Below are 24,446 nucleotides of genomic sequence, written 5' to 3' on the forward strand. Positions count from 1 at the left end.
GAAAATCATGTAGACGAGAGTGACAGTGACTCTTCGTCGGATTCATATGAAGATATATCTGATCAAAATGAAATGGACGATGAGATCGTAATTTTTGTTATTTAAATTTGACGTGCGCAGTTTGCTGCGTTTGTGACGCATGAATTCTTTTCTTTAATAGGAAAATGATTACAACTACAACTACTATGATGAAGTAGAACTTGGACATGATTATTCAGATGGTGATTATAATGACGATGATAGAAATGCTATGAATTTTTAGTTTTTTGTAGTTTTTTGCATTTTAGTTTTCCGCATGCGTGAAGTTAGACAAAATCAATGAGTGACGATTTGTTGTACGCTATAAGAAACTACTTTTTTGTCGGAAACTATGATGCTTGTATTGATTTAAAAAGTAGTGCTGATAATCTGACAAATTTTGAAACTACTACCCAATGTGAGTTCTATATTTATAGATCTTATATTGCGATGGGTAGGATTTCTGAACTTAAAGAACTCTTAAAAGTTAAAAATAGTTCATCTTACCATCCAATAATTCTAGCCATATTATCTACAGTACGCTATAAATGTGTGGAGAGTGATCATTTAAATAAGAAAAAAATAGTTATTGATGAAATGAATGAATTACTTGTCAAAAATCCAGATATGGATCCTATAAAAGTACTATTAGCCAACATTTACATTGAAGAAAAAAATTTAAGTGCTGCATACAATATATTAAAAACGTCGAATGACTTGGAATGTTGTTATGTGAGATTAAATTTGCTATTATCTATTAATCGGCCAGATATTGCAGGAAAAGAGTTGGATTGTATGAGAAAAACTAATGATTATTCACCATTAACATCATTGGGCAAGTGTTTGTATTATCTATGTACCAAAACCAATTTATGTGATGTCATCAATTTTATATCAGATATTTTACAAAAATATAAGGCTTCTGCAATGGTTTTAAATTTAAAAGTATATTTGATAGTCAGGATGTATTTATCTTATCACTGATACGTACCCAAATTATTCATAATTTTGTTTACTTATAATTTAGGCTTGTGCACATATACATCTAAATCAGATTGATCAAGCTGAAAATACTTTAAAAGAAGCACTTCAATTAGATCCTAATAATAAATCTATTGCCATTAATTGGTATGTGATATGCCTAAGAAAGGATAAAACAAAAGAGGATGTTATTGACGATGCTTTCAAGAAATGTACTGATTTAATATCGGAAACAGAACTTTTATCATCAGCATTTGACGATGCATTATTAAATTAAATATTATTTTATACTATATAAATGGAATAATAAATTTTTTTGGTGCTATTTATTTTTATTATATTTTTAATAGTAATGCAGTATAATCTAATGGTAAGAATATTTCTTTTTTATAATAGAGACAAGTATCTTTTTACATAAATAGGCAGACTTGAGTTAATTCATTATATACTTTTCTTATATTTGGAGTAGTTTTAGATGCAAAATATGATAACGAATCCTTGAGAAATTCATAACAAACATTTTTTATATGATACTTACTATATGAATTTTTGATGAATTTAGCCAGTAATATTTGATATTCTAAAGATTTTATTGTTGATTATTTAACAATTTATGTAAATAATTTTGTTGATTATTTAACAATTATATGTAAATAATTTTGTTAATTATTTAAAAATTGTATGTAAATAATTTTTGCTATTAAAAATTCTCGAAATATAAACCCTTTATAAGTCAAGTTTTTAAATTTTAGAATATTCAGATACGGTTCCACTAAATTGAATATTATAAGGTTTCAAAATCAAGGTGGGATTTGTCTTGTTCGAAGTGAGTTTAATTTCCGTTTTATTATTGTGTGTGTAGTAAAATCTTCTTTTATTTTAAAAAAATGATATATTATTCTATAAATTAAGGATTGAGTTTTATGATAGAAATAAACAAAGTGAAAAAGCTTTATCAGGCATCGGAAACAATGAGGAAAAATTTATAGATAAATCCAAAATTTTCGAAGTCGCTTGAACGGATTCCCGCCAACGATGTAAAAAAATCACACAATATCAACCACAGGTCTCTAATAAAACATGGAAAATTGAAATAATGAGTCGGTGATGATATAGATGATCAAAATTAATCCACAAACAAAAATCAGATATATTAGAGTAGATTAGTAAGAATTGCGGCAAAAGTTTACATTATCTCCTAAAAGTCGGAAATTTTACTTTCCAAAAAAAGTTGACATAAACATTCTACTGCTGCGTCCTACTATTTATTCATTTGGTGGCTTAAAAGAGTTAGACTTTGATGATTCAACATATTTTAAAGTAAGAAAAGATTCTTTAAACTTTTTATTAAAATTTGACTGACGAAAAGGAGTGCATTTTAGGATATATATCATATGGCGATTCGAGCACGATATCCAGATGGATCAAATATAAATGCCATAATTTTCGTTGTTAAGAGACTTCGGATATGGCACTTTCTTTTAGGAATTGTGACTCACATTTTACAAAGTCCTCAAAATTATATATTTGTGGTGCAACAAAATGAAAAGCCAATGAATCCTCATGAAAGGGGTGTAGATTAGAGTTTACGAGAACATTATGTTATGTGACTGGAAAAATTGTATGAAAATCATATACCCGATCTATTATATTCTAAACCCCATTCAAATAGGTGCACCCAGGAGAAAAGTACAAATTGACGAAGGTCAAATTTGAAAAAAAAATTAAACGTTTAAAGGATTTTGCAAACTCAGAATATATGAATTTTCCGAGTTATCGATAAAAATGGAGAAGTTATGTTTAAAACTGCCATCAGAGATCAGACGATATTATAGCGAATTATTCTTCAATATGCTAACTTATGTTAAATAATTCATTGTGACGGTTGGCGAGGCTACGAAAACTTTGGAAATATTTGATGGTACTCTTAAAGCAGATGACCCCCATCAAACATCTATTAAATATTGTTAATTTTTCCCGAGTCGCATATAATTATTCATAAATATATTTTTAAAGCTCGTAAAATAAAAATCATAGATTTTTTTAAAAACCAAAATTTCTGCTTAAGTAATATCGGATCGATTCGTGAACATGCGCTGAGGAATACATATGTCAAGAAGTTGTAAATTTCTTATAATACTGCATTATGTATATTTATCACTATTTATTGCATTTTTAAAATAAATTATTAGTCATTTGAAGTGAGCGTGTATTAAAGTTAAAAAATGTAAATATATAGAAAATTTAAACTTAAATAAAAACAAAATTATTTGTATAATAATATAAATTTAGAGTTTATTATAATTTTTAGTTACCGAATTACTTTTTATGAATAAAAATATGAAATTACACCGACGTTTGTTTCCCTGGATCTTAATCAATTTTTGTCCACATATTTCCCCGATCACCGTTGTAACATTATTTTATGATTAAAAAAACATGAATCATTGTTTTTATAGAGTAGTTGATAATAGCAAAAATCTTATGCCGTAATATTTGCATTACATTTGTAAGGTTTTTCATAGTCTTACTATTACTTTCAGAGCCCATCTAGTCTTTGACAGAAATTGTCCAACAAAAATATTTCTAGTCTTTGACAGAAATTGTCCAACAAAAATATTTATGTTTAAAAAAAATTTTTTTAAGAAAGCCCTTTGATATTATTCTAGTTTTGTGCCGTTAAGGTTTTTCAAGCATATAATAATCTGAAATTTTATAACAAACACACTGGGAGATAGATTACTGAATTAGGTATATATTTGATTTTAATGAAACAAACATAATGGGCCGAATTTGAAGATTAATTCTAGTATGGTATTTCATTAAAAAAGAAAATTAAATTTTATAGTAATATTGATAATATGGGTGCGGAATAAAAAATACTTTTAAAATAAGTTATTCCTTATAATCAACTTAAAATTAATCAACTAGGTAATAGTGAGCAATTGCATCTAGTATAAAGTTATAAAAGTGATCGAACTTTTATTTTTAGGCCTTACACAAAACTTAGCTAGATAAAAATAAATTATTTCATTACTTATTCCTCTCATTTTCCGCAGAAGTAAGGTCTTAAGATGACTCCAAGTACCTTCAACTAAGTTTTATTATCAGCACTCACGTACTTTTCAGAGTTATTAACATTTTGATCGGTTGAAACTTCATCTGCCAAGCTTTAATAGTCTCAACTTTTCCGAATACAAAGTAAATACAGTTTTGACCACTTTTTTAATTATTGAACTTTATGTAGCATGATCTTTTCTTTTACGATAAAGGTAGGAAATTATTCACGGGGTTCTTTTTCCACTGATGCCCACGGAACATTCACAGATTCCCAACAACCATTCATCTTCAAATCTATGAAATTAGCTCTCTTTTGTATAATTTAATAGAGCATCTGCTTGTGCATTTACTCAATCAGAGATACCTGTTGTATCATCACCTAATTTATGTTGTTTTAGTAACCTGGAGATTTCAATCAATCTTGATATTTTTTCATAATTTTCACCCAACCTATCTTCTAGATAGTTTGTTGCTCTAAGATTAGCTTTCCAAATTAAGCCCTTTAAATATCTTCTACGGTGATACTTTAATTTTTCTTTTTTAAGGAGTATATCTATTTCTATTACTTTCTCCTCTCTACCCATTTTTTCTGTCTTCAAACTATTTGCAACAAATGCTCCTTAAATGTTTAAACCGGCTAACTAGTGTGTTCATTGAAAGACCAAGAGGTATATAGAGATCTTTAATATTCAAACTATTGCACTAATTATATATTTTTATTGACATTCTAAGGGCTAGGTTGCAGTTAGATCAATCTTTAATATCGATTAATGGGAAAAAGGTGGATGTTCTTTGAAGAAAACATGTTTTGCACTTTTCCTTAATACAGTATTACTAATCAAGTTATCTCATAAATTGCTTTGTACATTTGTAAGAAAATGTATGATGTACGCTCATAAAAATTTCTAAAAACATTGTAGCGCGATTAATGTAAATATTTCTGCACATTGTGAAAGGCTCCATTTCATTTCATTTAATAAGGGACCTAACTCTATTTAAAACATTTTTATACTCCCTAAACCGATTTCTATTCTATTGATCATAAAAAAAACCATTTTTTGTCATTTATCAAACAATAAAATCTACCACCTGCATCGTAATCATGAATCATTAGAATGACGCGCAGAAATCGTACTAAATTCAAAATATATAAATTATTATACTAATAATAATTTATATCAAGCTAAAAAGCAAGTATTATGTCAAATTACCAAAAATAATGGAAAAAAGAAATAAAACTAACGCATATAAACAACGTGGCGCATGCTCACGAATTGATCCGATATTATTTTAGCAGAAATTTTGGCATTGAACAAAATAAATGATTTTTTATTTTGCGAGCTTTAAAAATATTTATATAAAGAATGATATGCTATTCTGAAAAAATAAATAATTTTTAATAGGTGTTTGAGGTAGGTCACTAGCTCTAAGAATGCCGAAATCTTTAATCCAGCTTATGTCTTAGAGTATATATTTGTCAAATAGACTCCGCTATAGCAAGCTCAGACTTATTATTTTACAAAAATTTGGGAATTCACAAACTAAGCATCCTTATTCTGACTTGGGTATTACTTGTACATTATGCACTAGAAACTTGGACTCTACGAGAATCACTCTAACTTGAAAAATAATTAATTTATCACACAGGATTTTAGACACTCAACTTCAAAAATTCCTAAAGCTTCCTATTAATACCAACACAGTCAATTTTAGAACAGAAATATACAATTAAAACAGGGTAACTCGGTTAGATTTAAAGTCAACACTTTTATGATAGCGACACCTACACTATATCGATGAATCACCTGCCCCTTTCAAAAAAAATATATATGTACCGAGAAAAGTTTTTAGAAATATAGCGACAAGTGAATACAAAAAGCATATTAGAGTGATTACGAACTTATCTGGCTTGTATTATTACCATGAATCAAAAGTACATCTCATAAAAACAAATGGCGTATTATTGGACAATTATGTATAAGCGTCGCTTGATGTCATCATACATTTATTTATCATATTAATCATATAAAGCTTAAACCCCTTTTAAAACATGGTATAATCATAAAATGAATCAATTAAAGGTGCATACCAAACAATGCGAGTTGAAGTGGACCACTATTTTAATCTCAAACTACGTATGACTATGATGAATGAACACATGCTTTTATTACCTTATTATGAAGTTAAAGTTCTAAACGACAGGTAATAGTATTGCTAGATTATTTGAAGCTCAATTTATTAGAGATAACTTGAAGCAAGATATTTACCTAGTAAATAAAAGTTAGTTAAAGCCCTTTTACCTACATAAATAGCAAAAACATGTGCTAATATATTCTCATAATTATTAGTTCAATACCATAGCAGATGAAATTTAGTAATTTTTAATTTCTTAATTCAAGTAAATTAAAGCAACAAAAAATCTAAAATATATCTGTAATAAAAATAAAAAATTTCGAAATCATTGGTCACATCAATTACACTGAATTCATAAACTCTTATTTACTAAAATCAATTCTTTTATAATAATAATGATAATAATAACAATGATAATAATAATAACGATAATAGCGTAGAAGGGTGAATTATTACAATTTAATTTTCCCTAAAAATAATATATTTCACCTTTTTGTCTAATTTGAAGTACTTTTTCAAATTAATGGGAATGATTGTACATAAACTTTCACTAGTCAAAATGATTCAAAAATTAAAAGGAAAAAATAATCGTAAATAAAAGCATGAAAACTAAAAATTATGGTACATTATTTTCTTTAACAAAAACAGCACATACAAAATGCTTTGTTGATTTTAATTTGCAAAAATTAATGTAAAATCTTCAGAAAGTTTAGGAAAAATTACAAAGTGCTATTCTCACGTGGCTCGAATCAAAAAAATTCTTTCTAAGAGAATGAAAAATTTCCAACTCTGAAGATAAAATTAACCATATACATTGCATAAATTAAAATTTTTTATATTATCGTAGAATTAGCAATATATTTTCATCTTTAACAGTTTAAATTGAATTCAAGTTGTTTTAAAATCTGTCTATTACAAACGAATTTCCACATATGTCTACTAGTCAGATTGTTAAGTTTCATGAAGAGCAAGATCTGAACATTTCTTAGGATGACTATTGGCAAAACTTTTTAGGTGAATTAACAAGACTTTTATTTATAAACTCCTGACAAATAAGCTGCACGTTTTTATTCTGGGGAAAAAGGTGTCAAATTTCATGAATAATTTTCTAGTCAGAATTAGTAATTAGTGTTTACTGGGATAAAGATTAATCTTAAATTAATACGACGACTTTGTAGACAAATAAATAGTACTAAGAGATATGCTTATAGTGTTTTTCATTCAATATCATCACTTAAGCATTCATTATCTTCACAGGCTTATAAAAGTTAATTTTTTATACCTTATGTCAAATTTACCAAATTATGAACGTATAATGTAGCCTTATAGAGCGCAACAAAACTAGAAAATAACATTACTAAAAACAAATAGACTGTTATTCCTCATATCCGAAGGCGTATATGTACACATGTTGATAAATGACTTATCAAAAGACTGCAAAGTTATAATTGAAATACCGAGTATGCCTAGAACTACTGCCTCTAATATTTTAAAATGTTATTTGAAAACGAGAAACAACATTGATGCAGTTAAAGTAGGAAGAACAATAACAAAACTTTCTGCTGAAGATAAAGAGGCAATTTATTAATGTGTAGATAAAAATTGGTATCTCTTTTTGTTGATCAGCAACGATTTAAATTCTAAGGGTTGACTTTATAGGTCCTGTGTTTATAGGTATTAGGAGACTTTATTACACTGTTAAATTAATCTCGTTCGTAATGAATGAAACACTCCTAGAACACTAGGTCCGCTATACTCATGCACAAACATATAGGAATGTGAAAAATAATGCCCACTTTAGTCATTTATCTTTGTTGATGATGTATGATTTAAAGAAGTAGTAAGACCCTTATTATAAAGAGCCAATTGTTTATCTCGTGTTAGATATAGAAACAGAACTGTTATTGCATAAATAAATACATGCCAAATACTCTACTTCAAGCTATTTAATAATTCATTTTAAACAACCAAATTTCAAATTGTCCACATGAAATGAAACAGATTTGTCTTACAAATGAAATTATCAACTCAATTTCAGTGATAGATAATTGTAAAGTTTGTCATTCGAAAAAGCTAGATTCATTTTACATTGGCAATAGATCCCCTATTGCCAACTTTTAAATCCAAATTAAAAATGTTTTAATAAGTGGAAGATAAACATTGTAAACAGTCAGGTGTGCCAAAATGAGTATAAAATAAAGATTTGTATTGAAGAAAAGTTCAATGAAACAACATTAGAAGATTCTGAAGGTTAAGATAGAAATACGTTGGTGTATTTAGACAGATCAGTAAGCATAGAAGAAATTATGTAATATTATAATTTATTTAATCATTTCTTTAAAATAATTCTTTTTCAATTTTTTTCACGTTGATATTGAAAAAGATATTGACAATACTTGAATGAAAAACACCAACAGAATAGACTTTTAATTTTTTTTACGACCATTCTCTTCATAGAATACATTTTGAAGAGACCCATATCATGAAAAAAAACCACATTGCATTAAACTGACCAAACATAGGATTTTTGAAATAGTTTAAAGTTATCCTTTTCACCTACACACTTGTTTCTGTTACCAAAATATGTTTATATGCTAAGCTAAGTACAATAAATTCTTCTACAATAAAAAAAAATAACTAGGACAAAATCTTAAAAGTTTTATACTAGAAATCGAAAAAATATTATTATCACTGGGCTGTAGGGTGGTAGAATTTTGAGATAAATTCTGAGTGTGCGCAGACATGTTGCTCACGAAATTCATATTTTTGAGAGGAAGAAATTAACTCTATTATCCTCTATAAATTACAGAGTTACTTTAAACAATATTCCCTAAATGAACTGAATTAAAAACCTCACAAGAATTATACTATGATGATTTCATTCGGCAGGAGTTATAATAATTGGAAAATATTACAATTAGTCTACTAATGGTATTAGCGACTGATTTCTGGTAGTGTTATGACATACTTTGGTGGATGCATACACCAGAAGTTTTTGCGGCTGTGTTGATAATTTCGGCGCATAATGGAATTAACATGTGGAAATTCTACAAGGTGGCTCAAAAAATTAGCAAATACAGTATGTATTCTAAATAATACACGAAAGCTATTCAGAAAAAAGGGAATTTCATTACTCTAAATGACGTAAGTTTCTAATAAGTAAATAAAAATAAAATTAGCGTAAATACACTGCATGCAAAAGAAAATAACAAATTTTCAAAACAGAATAAATATGTAGTCATTTTGTAACTAGTGGTCTATTGAATGAAAAGAAAGTAAAATTAAATAATTATGATCAAATATAACCATAGATAAGAATATATAATAAAATATTCATTAAACATTAGGATATGAAGCAAAACTAGCAATTCCGCATTGGTTTCCAGCATCTCGTATCATTCGAATGTAACCTTCTTCTCCCCATTGTTCTCCCCAACTAAAAATTAGTGATAAACAAAAAAAACTAAATATTAAATTTATAACCTGTTTTTAACGATATAATAAGGTTTCTTTGATTTTTCATCATAACCGAAGCCAACAGCAAGAACTGCATGGTTTAAGCTCCCAATATCAGATTTACAGTATTTACTTTGGTAGACACCCTTCTTGTAGAATTGAAATGATTTATCAGCAACATCAATAGCTACTGATATTGGTCCAATATCATGTAATGCTTCTGTGAGTGCACTTTCATCTGATGCAATAACAGTATATCCTTTAATTTTAGTATAGTTTAATTTATCATGATTAATTTTAGATAGTTGACAGTAGTTATCCTATTTAAATATATAAATTTTATATATAAAAAAGTAATGTAGAACTAACATATCCGTTATATTTGTATTGATCCTCTGTAACAATGCCATTTTCACGAATATACTCAAACGCAAGAACTGGTAATCCTCCCTCACACCCATTATCAACTATTTCATGATCGCAATCAACCAATTGTTGTTCACTTAATGATATTAGTTTTCTATACTTAATTTTTAATGCTGATTCTACAGCTCCGGTCTAAAAGAATATTTACGTGTTTTTTATATTAATAAAATATAAAAAAGACTTACTGCACTAAATGCCCAACATGATCCACAGTGTCCTTGATTTTTGACGGGTGTTACGGCTCCAATTTTTCTCCAATCAATTTCATCTTGATAAAAGTAATTTTGGGAGTTAGTTAAGTGTATGTGATATTTATCATCCGTTTGAACACCAATCTTATTATAGTAGCTACGAAGAGCTTCTTTATTTAAACCATGGTGTAATTCATCAATTGACTAAATATATTATTATAATAGTTCTATTTTATGATATATACCAAATGACCTAGATGATTCATTTCTAGTTTATAGGAAAGGTTTGCTGCATTTATTTCATCGATATATCGTAGATTGTTTTCGTATATTTGTTTACGTAGAGGGTCTTCACTTTCTTCAAACTGTAAACCATATTTTATTTTATGGTTAGTCCATGAATCATCTTTGTAAATAACAATATTCTCTACTATATTGGAATAACAGAAAATATATAATAGTGAAACATTTATTATAGTGACGAGCATTGCTATTACAGGATCAAATTACCAGTTTTATAGTATTACCTTGTTATAAATGCTTTTATATATTGCGTAATCCTATATAAAGTTGGTTGACTCTTGTTATTATATTTGTTCCTATGGAATCTAATATCCAATTTTTAAGTAATTTCCTTTTTTAACAAATTATATTTAATCATTTAGATTTCCAAAATTCAGCTAAATTAGCAAAATTTGTGCATAATTACATAATTGGACGATTAAATAATTAATCCATTTTTTCATTTTTTTTACATTTAGTTTATATATCAAGTGTAAAATTATATTATATTATAATCAAATTAGTAATAGAAACAATAATCAAATTATATCATAAAAATATTACTAAAAATATATAACTTATGGACCTTATTCAATTAATTCCCATGGATTTAGGTAATCCGACTTATGACTTATCCTATGATTTATTTTAGATTTAACTCACTGCTTATTAATTTTTTATTGTTAATGGTTTTACTATAGACTATTTTATATATTTATTATATATAAAATAGTATAACATATAAGCATACTGTTTTGTAGGAAATTATTAATTTTTACTATATTGTTGTTATGGTAACTTTTATACCAACATAGAACAACAAGATTAATCAAGCAATTTAGGTTTTATATTAAATAACTACAAATCCTATTAATCGGATTTTTAGATTTGTTAATAGAATAATGTGTAATCTGATATGAACCATATTAATTTAATAAATATCATATATATAGAGTTTAATAAATTGAATCTAATTCAGAATAGAGTATTTATTATTATTATTAAAATTATACATTCTAATAAGTTCATTAGGTGTTTACCTAAATATTTTAACGTAAAAAAAGATTATGATTTATATATTATTTTAATTCTTAAAGTGAAACGATTAGGATATTTATCTCTTCATTGATGTTCACATAAATCTGATCAATGTAATTCACAAAGTGCCACTTGATATAATTTTATAAAATAACAAGTTGTTTATTGACTCCATTAATTTATAATCTGTAAATTAGAAAAAATAAATTTATAATCACTATATTAAAAAAATATGAGTTTGTATATATATAAATTAAAAAACATTAATTTATTTGTGCATAAACTATTCACTGTTTCTGCTTATATACGATCAAGATGATCAGAATAATGCAATACGCTTTTTCTACTTTATATTAAAGATTCCTTAATTATTTTATTTTATAATTTTTTAAATTATAATTTGTTTGATATGTTATACATAAGGTTGGAATTAATATAATGGAGAATTAGAAATAATCCTAGAGCTATCATTTCAAATTTACTATCAAGAAAATAATGTTAATATTTTAAAAATTCAAAGTTTATTCGAATGTGTATTACAATCATCTTCCGTTTTAGGTATTTTTAATGGGTCGGCATACTTTTTAAATTGTTTGAGACAATGTAGCGTGAATATGTATTAATTTTAGTATGTTTTTGACTGAAATTATATATATCATAGTTACATATGATATATATTAAAATTGTTTAGCCTACTTCGTATTTAGTAATTGCCACAACGTATTTTGTGAATATTTTGAATTGCATGTTATATAATTCTTAAATGGTGACTAATTATATAATTTGAAGTGTGATTACTAATACAAAAATATATTAAAATCATTTTACAGTTCTTAATAATAACGGAATTTCCTATATTTTAAAGTTTAAAATGAATTTCAGTGTATATTTAAAATATTTTTAAGTTATTTGTGACACAAAAAAGTAAATAAAACAAATAATATAATTAAAAAAGTTATACTAATCAGCCTCATTGAATTCAATTCTTTGTAATACAATTTAAACTACTTAAAGGGTGAATTTGAATTAACTTTTTAAAGATTGAACTCAGGTTTTAATTTGTCTACGTTGATCTATATTATAGTATGTATAAACATAATTTAACGGAGAGTAATTTAGGTTTCTGTGGGATTTATATTTCCAGTGCTTATAAAAACAAAATTCTGGTGAATTTTTTTAATGCAAGATTAGTGATTAGTCAGTAGACAAATATTGTGTCTAATGATTCATGATTAAGTCAATTATCTTGCTTGATTTTTTTTAAAACCTAGTATGCTGTCATGAATATAGTTTATATATTAATATAGCAAAAATTTTATTGTAAAAATAAAAATTGTAATCAAGTAAACTTGAACAAGATTGTTGATGGGTAATTAAATGTTCTTGGTATCGTTTAGATTTTCAATTTACTCTTAAGAATTAAACAGGAACGGTGAGAAAATTAGATTGCTTCTGTTACAAAATATTCACATTAATGAAGGTTTGATTAGAAACCCACTCTCTTCATAAACTACCCAAGATAGATTCTCTAGGAGGTTTTACACGTAGATTACTTTATTTAGTGAATGATTGTCGATATAGGCTCGTCACCGTATTAATTAAAGGATCATGAGTTTGAATCTAGTGATTGACCAATATTTATAGTCTTTCTTTTTTTTTATTCAAAGTGGCTATTAATTATAACGGTGATTGCATATTTCTATAGACAAATTATGAATTATGCTTTTAAAGCAAATATCTCATTCGTTGAGGTAATTATCCTAAATCTTATGTATATATTGAATATAGTGTATTTCCGTTCAAAATATCTATTAATAGTTAGCTTAGTAGTATAGTCCAGTGCTCGCTGACTGCAAGGTTTGCTTACACGCCATCCTGTGCTGCCAAATATCTTTCGTCTATCTTTCGTCTATCTTAGTCCGGTTAGTAGGAACACTATGATAATTGCATGTTTCTATAAAAAAAATTATAGTAAGTGCTAGCAGAGGGAGGGTGAAATCGAATGCTGATGCACTAGGATACGATAGTAAATTCCTGCCTCTGTTGAGGTGATTCCCATAGAGCCAACGTCCAATAGATGGATAGGGTAGGGGTGGTGGTCTCCCCAAAGCACGGATGTTTATTTTTAGTGGGTTAAATTTCACACTACCACAGAATAACAAAGAATAATAAGTCGGAGCTCGTGTGTGGTTGGAATATGATCGAAAAACTTTGATGCGGTGCCTACAGCATTTAATGAAGCAAGTCTGACCAATTTGAACTTCACAGCCCAATAAGCTGCGCCAAAGGTTTAACCTCGTAACTAAAATAAAATAATTTTTCATTCTGTACTTTGTATCTATATGCCCCTACTTGGCTTTCAACCGCATTCTTTTGTTGGCAGATTTGACATAAGATAAAAAAAATTAGTATTTTTTAAACTTATGATAATGAACGAAACAAAGACGATATATATTGAGACGATCGAGAAATCTAATGCAAAAGCGACAATATTTAACGAAAAACACTATATATCATACAGATAAACTAGTAGAGACCATCTTCTTTATCAAATAAGATATAAGAATTATTTTTTAATCGCGATAATCAATAAACGAAATCCGGAAAAATTATGTATTCATTGAACAGCAAAATGTAAAGTGAGCTTAATCTTCACCAAATAATGTAGATTAGAGTCTACCAGAAGAGCATGTGACTGTAAAAGTCTATGTGAGACATATACTTGAGAGATTATATTCTTGACTCGATAGTTAGAAAAAATAGTGAAAATAATCAAATAAGCTGGCACTTGATAAAAGTGCAAATTGATTATAGCCATATTTGTAAGAGAAAATTCCACGTTTGGAGAGCTTCGTACACTCATAAAAAAAGGATTTTCTGAGAAGTCGACGAGAATAGAGAGGTTTCCATGTTTCAAACTTCCATCCGACATGGTGCGACATTAGAACGAATTATTCTGACATATATTAGCCTGTGTTTATTAATTCTTACTGAATGCAATCGAGACTTCTTAAACCATGACTTTAATTACATATTAACGTGAACTATTAGTTCATAAATCCAAATTCGTGAGTGATTCAGTTGTCCACATGAAGCAGAATTGTTAGTTTATGAACAATTCTCAGAAGAAAACACAAACAAAATTTTTCGCTGAAATAAAATAGTAAAATTAGTTTAAAACTTTATATTTTAAAATGTAAAGCTTGCACTGCCCTATTTTTTTCATAATATTCGTTAAAAACGGGGCACGAAAAGTGCAGAGATTAATTGCTAAAGTAAACTTGATAAATAAATTGTGACTGACAGCTGAAGTTTATACTGTATAATAATTATATTACTTTTCTTTTGCGCATAATAAAATTTAGTAGTGTGGTCAAGGATTTTTCATTAGTGCTCAATAATTAAATAGTTTTATAATAAGTAATGTATCATATAAATGCGATATTTAAATTTTTTTGCTTCGGAACATACAATTATATACAAAATTAAACTAAATATCACCAACCTGCAACTAATAATACTCATTAAAATCATTTTAGTTAATAGTGCCATAATTTTAAAAAAATATTAAAAATAACCATTAATTTTATTGGCACTGGTTGCGGAGTGTGGACCCGGATTATGGGGATTAAAAGATTACGCAGCTTTTAATCGCCATAAAAATGAGTTTTGAATACATTTCGTATATAACATCATCAGAAAAAGCTAGCATTGAATTTTTGCAGAAAAATAATATTATAAGGTTAAACCCACCATTATGTACTAGTTGTGGTATTGCAAATGAGCATTATAAAATATCGAAATTCCAAAATATACAGATGTCCTAAACATAAAAATAAAAAATTTTCACTGAAGAAAGGTACTTTTCTTGAGAGATCAAAATTAACTTTTCAAGAGTTCATTAAAGTTTTCTATTCACGGAGTACAGAAAGGCCAATTTTTAAGGCCATTGAAGAGTTTTCTTTGGACAAAAAAACTATTATTAGATGGTACCAATATTTCAGAGATGTATGCTCCAGAACATTGATCCAAAATGATTACAAAATTGGTGGAACGGGTCATATTGTTCAAATAGACGAGTCATTAATCGCTAAAGCAAAGAATAACGTTGGTAGATGGCCCAAGCAAAGATGGGTTTTTGGTGGCTATGACGTCAATGCAAAAAGGGGTTTCCTGGTTTTAGTAGAAGATAGAACCGAGGATACATTATTATATTATGTAGAGAGGTCAGTAAAACCTGGAAGTATCATTTATTCTGATCAATGGCCTTTCTATAATAAAATTCGACAAATACCAGTGGACCCTTCCTATGAGCATTCAACAGTAAATCACTCCTAAAATTTCAAAGATCCCATAACTGGAGTTAACACCAATCATGTGGAGTGTTATTGGAAGAACTGTAAAAAAAAATTCAAAAGAATGGCTGGCGTTCAAACGTCCACTCTAGCAAGCCATCTCGATGAATTCATGTGGCGTGAATTATTTGCAAGTGATGATTTATCTGCCATGAATAACATTTTAAAACAATTTTCACTAGAACACATTCTATAATGATATATTTATATTCCTTTTTTTACGCATATAAGGGATTAGTAAGACTTATACGGATTACGCAGGGTTCACACTCCGCCACCAGTGCCATTTTATTATATTTTTTTAATATAAAATTGATAAAATAGTAAATCAAGAAGCCTCTAATTATAAATAATCGACTAATGTTCGCGTTTATTAACTAAACGAGTTTGGAAGTCTTGATCATATTCGAATATAAATGAAATTATTCATTATCAAGATAAATTTTAAATATAAAATGAACTATTATATGTTTATTCTAACAATCAAGAATTTTAAAAAATACAGCGAAGAATACTGATAATTCACCGAGTGAAGACGACATCATACGAAACAAATGTCCGTGTAACGATATAAATAAAACGAGCGCTTCCGGAAAATGTTTTATATACTTATAACTATAATTAAAGTAAGAATATAGTGAAATTTTTGAAATCCTTGTTTCTGTATAAATAAAAAATTAAAGTTCGACTTAATCTAACATAAGATAAGATGTTAACATGCTAAGATAAGATAAAATAAGATGATGCGATCAGACATTTTGCTACATAGGTATGAAATCTTGTAACACACAGTAATTTGAATTTATAATATTAGTTTTTTCAAATAATCCTAATTGAAACATGAATAAATAATGCAAGGGATTAAATAAGTAAGAATCGAACGCTGCCGCATGTAACTTAATTTAATAGGTTAATATTCAGTCTAAATATATTTTTAATATTTATAGCTATATAAAACTTTTATATAACTTTTAAATATTGTTTCTACTGAACGATTATTTATATATGGTCACACTTAACAAAGCTATGTTTAGCTTAACAAATAGTAAAATTAAGTGTCATTTAAAAAAATTTCTAATAAAAAAATTCATATTATTATTTTATATCTATAAAATAATATTAAAATTTATTATATACGATTATATACTTCATTGATTCCGAAATTATCTATGTAAATTATTACGCTAAAAATAAGTATTCTTTTAATTTATTATAAAATTTTTTATTTTTTATATAAAAATTATAATTAATATTGTTAAATTAAAATGTAATCTGAATATGTATCATTTAATTATGAAATATGAATTTTGGCTGTTATTGGTATTGGTATTGGTACTGTTATTGCTATTGCTATTGGAATAAGTATTTAATACAGTTATTCATTATTATACGTTTAGTATTTGAAATAAATAATATTATTAATTAAATATCATATTAAAACTATAATCTAAAAATTCATTCAAAACACGTTTAAATCATAAAAATATATTCTTTTTTCTATTTTATTGATATTATATAAAATAAACATGATTGATATTACAATATATTAGAGTTAAAATATATAAAAATTCAAATGGAAAGAAATTAAATTTTAATTTATTATTAAACTAAGGATTATATTTAAGAGAAGATTAAAACAATAAGGACTAAATGGGGTTTAGAACGAGTAATCGCGAAAAAAATAAAATCATATTATTTCGAATTTTAAAAAATACAATAAATATAATACAAAAAAAGTAACTTTATTTATATTCTAAAATGATATAAGATAATATTTAATTGTAATTATTGATTCTAATAACATATTTATATTATATATTTTGTATAATAATTTTAATATAAACAAACAAAGTATTTGTAGATTATAAGAATTATTTGTGTCACATTTACCAAATAAAATATAACTGAAATTATATATTAATAATCTGAAGAAAATTGTAAAGGTATTCTACTAATACTTTTGTTATGACATTTATTGTTATTGATATAGTTTATTAGTACTTTGTGTGTATTTGTATTGTCTCTGTTAGAATTTAAAATCAAGAGTTATTGAAAAATTTAATTTTTAATGTTTATAAAAGTAAAAACTATAGAACAAATTTATGAAATACGTCAAAAGTTGGAAAGTATATTATTATCTGAAATAATCCATAATTATCTCTAGTGGTTTACATGCAACTGTTTATGATGCAAAAGAATTGGCCAGTGGGGAAGTGCATGCATTAAAAATATCAAAAAAAGCGATAACAAAAAGGAAAAGAAAGGATGCGGAGGCATTATTTATACATGAATCCAATATTTTAAAGCAACTACAACATGATAACATTATAAAATTTTTTGGGCTTTATGAATATCCATATCACTATGCAATAAGTATGGAAAGGTAATATTAGATTTTGTGATATAAAAGTATTTGTATATTATTTTGGCTAGTTAATATTATATGATTTTATAATAATAAGCACAAAATTATATTATATTATCTATCTATCTATCTGTCTATTAATTTTAGTTGTGTTGTAATTATTTCTAACATATATTTCATATTTTAGTACATGTAAATTTTAATTGATAATATTTAACATATGAATCGTTATAAAATTTTCTAGATAAATAATTTTTCATAATTAACAATTTTTTATGATATAAACAAATTAAATAGTAGGTTTTTAATAGAAATTTTTATTTATTTTATATTAATTGAATATAAAATAGATTAAGTGATTTACGCAACTTACCCCCTATAATTGTATACTTAAAATTTTAATTTCAGTTCCACTTTTCATCATTTTATCATCTTTTCATTATCTAATAATTTCATCATCCTATCATGACCATCAATCTTCTATTTTTGTTCATAAAATTATTTATATAATTGTTAATATTAAAAACAAATCATTTATTCCTTACAAGACAAAACTTCTGGTACTACTAATGTTATTAAGACCTACTCCATAAAACTCCTTAGACATTGTATCAGAGTTAAATAATCTCAAACTACTTGAAAAAATGAGAGGATATAAATTTTTGGATTATGGAAGTTATATTAATATAATATTTTTGTTCAGTAATTACTTTTACCTGCAATCTATTTATTTCCACAATGGGCGTCAACTAAACAGGTCTTTATACTTTATACTTTATATGTTTACGTTTGTGTATAATATACTCTTTCTAACACCAATATAAGTTATAATTTTTTTTATTACAATTACAAAATCACTATAGTAGATTTACTGATTTGTCATTGAGTGATATGAAGTATTCACTCATCAATGTTACAAATTCTGGTGCTTGCTATGTCACGCGGTCGCTTATGAAGCGATAGCGGCTGTAAATTATCATCTACAAATATTCATGATTAAATATTTGGCTAGTGGGGCAGATATATATCTCAAATATTTTAGTAATATATTCAAGTTTCATTTATTTATTATTACTACTAAAGTTACATTTAGTTTAATTTAATTTAATGATTAATGTAATTCAAACCACGTGATCTTTTATTAAATTAAAAATATTTTAGCTTATATTTTTAAAAAGTTTTGTTATTTTATACAGAAAATGATGATTAATAGATTTTACTAAATCTATTAATACCCTTTTTAAATCTAATGGATTAGATTAAGATAGTTTGATATAAATTAATCAAGTGACGTATTTTTATAAATATTATTTATTTATTCTATAAATATAAATTATTATGCTTTATATTTTTTACACATATTTAGACTTTATGGAGGAGAATTATTTGATTATATAGCAAGTTTGGATGAAATTGTCGAGAATGATTCCAGAAAGTATGCTAAACAAGTTCTATGTGCTCTCGAATATCTACACAGTAAAAATATTGCTCACCTTGATCTTAAAGTATAGATGTCAACTATAACTGTAGTATATTTTATTATAAAGCCCGAAAATATTGTATTAGTGGATCAGAAAAAGAAATTCTTAAACTTATTGATTTTTTCGTTGTCATGCAAAATCGACAATAAGGAACCTATAAAACAATTAGGAGGTACAATTGAATTTATGGCACCAGAAGCCATAAGTTATGAAATTATTGGAACTGAAACCCGATATGTGGTATATACATACATTTTTTTAAATGAATTATCTTTCAAGTTTTAATTTATTTTTATATGGTAGGTCATTTGGCGTTTTACTTTATTTGCTGTAATTTCATGTTTTGAAATATACATAAAATTTGTTTTTTTTTGCCATTTAGTTTAACAGGGTGTTCACCATATTTGGCTGATACTGATGAAGGAACGCAAACCAATATTATTCAAAATAATGTAGACTATGATATAGATGAGTTGAAAACAATTTCTTTAGAAGCTATTGATGTAATTAAATCATTACTTGTAAAAGAAAAAAAGTAAGTTTACTTTTTCATATATAACATAGATTGATTTTTTTTATTAAAAATCAACTATAGAAATTATCTTACAATAGCCATTATTTTTATGAAAATTTTTAATTTTATCGATTTATTATATACTTATACATCCAGGTAGAACTTAGGCGATTTATATTAGGCATCCTTCAAATAAACTATTATTTCTTAAATTATTAAAATTCAAGCGCTAATTATATTTTCACTAACCTATAAATTGACGCCATTTTTATAACTGCATTTAAATAAATTAGACATTATTAATGATGAATTCGACATTTTCATAATCAATAGCATTTCTATGTACGTCTTAATTCAATGATAGTAATAAGAGCGTCATTTTAAAACGCTAATTTTTCTTTTAAAGTAATAATGGTCGTTTTTTTGTATGAAAATTTTTTTTCTATCTGTGTGTTAAGAAGTTTTTGCATCAGTTTGATATCACATAGAAATATCTTTTTAAAATATTCGCGTATAGTTAAATATAATTTTTTTTAGTAAGTAAAAATTCGTGCTTCATTTTTAAATATGATGTTTATGTTTGTCAGACTTGCTGCTTTAAACGCAGTAATCAATGCAGCATAGTTATTCATCGTAATTCGCATATACAAGAGCTTAGCTAATTATTATGCAGAAGAGTAGTTTTATTTTAAATAATCATCCTTAGAAGCTAGCTCGATCGGAATGACACCAACCGAGGAAGGAGTTTACTCCCTGTTGCATAAGTTGTCTATTCCATCTTCCCATTATGTGTCATCCGGCTACCAGCATTATCTATAATTTTTTTAATAGTGCAAAACTATAGTGTTTCTATCAAGAAATTGATTTTGGGATAGGAAATATCTGAAATAACCGACGGTACTGGGATTCGAACTCGCGATAAAAATTTCGGCGAGCATTAGCCTATATCATTAAGATATCTGTCCAAGTAATCTTATTTATTTAAAAGGTAAAAATTCATGCTGATTTTTTGAATGCAATGTTCATGTTTGTCAGACTCGCTCCATTTAGCGTAGTAATCACTACAACAAAATGAATCATAATAATTCGCTTAGCTTATTATTCTGCGGAAGAGTAGTTTTATTTTAAATAAGTATCCTTGGAAGTTAGCTCCATCGGAATGACAGGAATTTACTCATATTGCATCAGAACTCGATTTCACACATAAATAAGACTTCCATCCTCTATCAGCATAAACTATAACTTTGTATAAAAAAATGCAGTTACTACAGTGTTCCTTCTAACTTCTAATTAATGGATACGAAAGACCGTTTTTTAGTCAGCTGCACCTGGGATTAAATCCGTGACAAAGAGTTTAGCGGGTTACAGCCAATAACACTAAGCCATATGTTCGCATATCTCTCAAATTTTGATAATATAGGGTTTCCCCATCAAACTGAGATTTGTCCCGATCAATGTGAGATTTGTCCCGATCAAACTGAGATTTGTCCCGATCAATGTGAGCTTTTTCCCGATCAAACTGAGATTTGCCCCAATCATTGTGATTTTATAGATATTTGACGCTTAAGTAGAGTTATAATAAATTAATTTAAAACAAATAATAATATATTTTTAAGATAAAAAAATCACTGGTTTATAATATCACGGTTTTTATCCTTTTGGATATATTTTAGCATCTTTCGATAGAAGCTATTGCAGTGAGTACTAGTGATGCAGTTGAATTTTGCAGGAATTAGCTCTTTTAGCTCCTTTTCGTCCTTAGCTTCTGCTCTGATGATCTGGTTTTTCAAACTGAAAATATATTTTTAATTAGGTTTAGAAAGGGTGAATAGGGCGGTAAAAATAACATTTTAAAGAGAGACCCAATAATATCATTAAGCTCCTTATAATGGCGAATACGGGCGTTATCCAATATAAAAACGGGGTCATTTATATCCATTGACATGCACGCTTCTTTCAGTTTTGTTAAACAGTCTTTAAAATCCTCGCCACTAACTGCTTTATCGTGAACTTTATGGAAAATCATGCCGTACTTGTTCATTGCAGCGACAACTGAAATATTTAGGCTTTTCACAGCCGAAACAGGTGGAAGTTGAGAAGTTCCTCAGGCTGCACGGCCCCTTTTTGGTCTTGTGACAACTGAAAAGCCAACCTTATCGAGAAAAACTAAATTTGTATCATTTGTATCGAGTTCTAGTTTCCTGAATTCTTTGGAAAACATGAACCTGGATTCAAGGGTTGATTCGCAGTTTCTTTATTCGGGCACTGGATATGTAGTTTTAAGGGTGTAATGGAAACTTTTTATGATCCTATCGACTGCGCTCTTACTTCAAACAATGCCATAGCTATCGTGTATCATTCGTGTAATATCCTTTAGTTTTAGCAAGCAATTGTTAACATTCCAGGTTAACATATCTTCTTTTTGTTCCGTGGATAATTTCGATCTTCTATCTCCACCCCGCTTTTTGATTTCAGATGTGCCAGTTTTATTAAAAACGTTAATTATTCTCCAGGCAAACTTGTAATTAATAGTTAGGGACTCAGAAATATCCTTGGCAGACATTCCTTTTAGAGATTTAAAAATAATTTTGGCTCTATCTTTGTTAGAGATGGTTGACGAATCCTTTTCGCTTTGGTTATTTTTATTATTAAACTCCATTCTAAATATTTACGATCATTTAATATATCTCTTTTAATAATTGTGTATAAAAATAAAATTTATTAACATTAATATATCATTAGTTTAATAATAATAGATTTTACCTCGTGCACTATTAATAAACCGGAAATTAATCTCACATTGATCGGGACAAATCTCACATTGATCGGGACAAATCTCACATTGATCGGGACAAATCTCATATTGATCGGGACAAATCTCATATTGATCGGGAAACCCTATACTAGTGTCCGATTGGTTAAAGGAACGCTTTAAAGAGTATTTCTTAACTTCCTGAGTATATATACATAATTATAAAATACAAGCAAAAAAGTTTTCAGGTCTTAGAATTTTTTGTCCATATTTTTGTATTGTCAGCAAGCTAAATAGAAAAATTATATTATAAATAAATTTGTATACATGAGAAAAAATTTTATTTTTATTATTAAAGGAGGTTCTCAAATTTTCCTTGAGATTATAGCCTTTTAATAAGAGTTATAAAAAATTTTAATATTATAAATAACTATATCTAAAATATATTTTAAATAAAAAAATATATCTTGTTTTGGAGTAAGGCTTGATTGCTATCATATCTTGAAGCTACTACAGATTTTCTAGCGAAGCTAGAATAAAAGACATAATATACTTTAGTAGACGCAAAATTTCTTCAAAAAATATATACATAAAAATATTCTGCGTTTGACTCCGATTTCCACAAAATAATAGCAAAACTCAGATAAAAATGAGTAACTATAAATACCTCGTCTATACATGCAATAAAATGTGGAGTTACTCGGCACTTGAAAATTTTTTCGTTGTAAAAGTCATATATATATATATATATACATTACGCATAGCTTTTTTCAATAGAATGGACTATATATGAATATATCGTAGACATCAGCCGTGTTTTTTTATCTAAATAAAATTTCTTATCAAGAATAATATCTTTGTGTTCGTAATTTTCAAGCAAGAAAATTAAGCAATTGAATTAATAGTACAACGGCAAAAAATATAGGAACGAATTACAAAATGGAATATATATTTTTTTAGTGCAAGCATTGCTGAATTTGAATGTCAAAAAGACAATAAATTTAAGATTTGGCGCCAACGTATCTATGACAACATGATCTTGTTACATTTAGAGAGGTAGGGTGGTGGTGCTGCTTAATAAAACTCCATACTAAGTTCTCACTTCTCAAATTGCCGAGTATTGATAGTGGCATGAAAGCTTCGTTTAGGATGACTTAGAGGAAATGAAATGGTTTTCAAATTTGTTTCCTTAAACAGCCCGTCGTGCCAAGTCAAGTCGTAGACACAACAAATAATAATTTATTTCTTTTTTATTAAATTTTCATGTAAATAAGACTTGGAAAAAAGTTGGAACACTTGGACTTATTTAGTTTATGATGCTTTTATATTTGAAATATGAAAAATAGTGCGTAAGCGAGTCAAAACAATATATAGAATCTATTACATAAAGTTAA

General features: G+C 27.1%; 1 protein-coding gene across 1 annotated transcript; it reads right to left on the reverse strand.

The window, feature by feature from the left end:
* Positions 1-9,528: 9,528 nt before the first annotated feature.
* Positions 9,529-14,517, reverse strand: LOC139225422 (cathepsin K-like). The gene is made up of 6 exons (XM_070856264.1): positions 14,505-14,517; positions 10,511-10,695; positions 10,260-10,469; positions 10,018-10,206; positions 9,676-9,968; positions 9,529-9,628 (listed from the first exon to the last, which is right to left on the reverse strand). Exons 1-6 carry the CDS (start codon positions 14,515-14,517, stop codon positions 9,529-9,531), a joined length of 990 nt encoding a protein of 329 aa, XP_070712365.1.
* Between the last annotated feature and the right edge of the window lie 9,929 nt (positions 14,518-24,446).

The sequence above is a fragment of the Pempheris klunzingeri genome, unplaced genomic scaffold (assembly GCF_042242105.1).
Source record: "Pempheris klunzingeri isolate RE-2024b unplaced genomic scaffold, fPemKlu1.hap1 Scaffold_197, whole genome shotgun sequence".
NCBI lineage: Eukaryota > Metazoa > Chordata > Actinopteri > Acropomatiformes > Pempheridae > Pempheris > Pempheris klunzingeri.

What these genes read in the sequence shown, in the direction of transcription:
- LOC139225422 (XM_070856264.1), bottom strand. An exon ending in AATACAAATATAACGGATAT is followed by an intron (nt 9,969 to 10,017) that starts GTTAGTTCTACA and finishes ATATTTAAATAG; the next exon opens with GATAACTACTGTCAACTATC. An exon ending in TATTATATCGTTAAAAACAG is followed by an intron (nt 9,629 to 9,675) that starts GTTATAAATTTA and finishes ACTAATTTTTAG; the next exon opens with TTGGGGAGAACAATGGGGAG.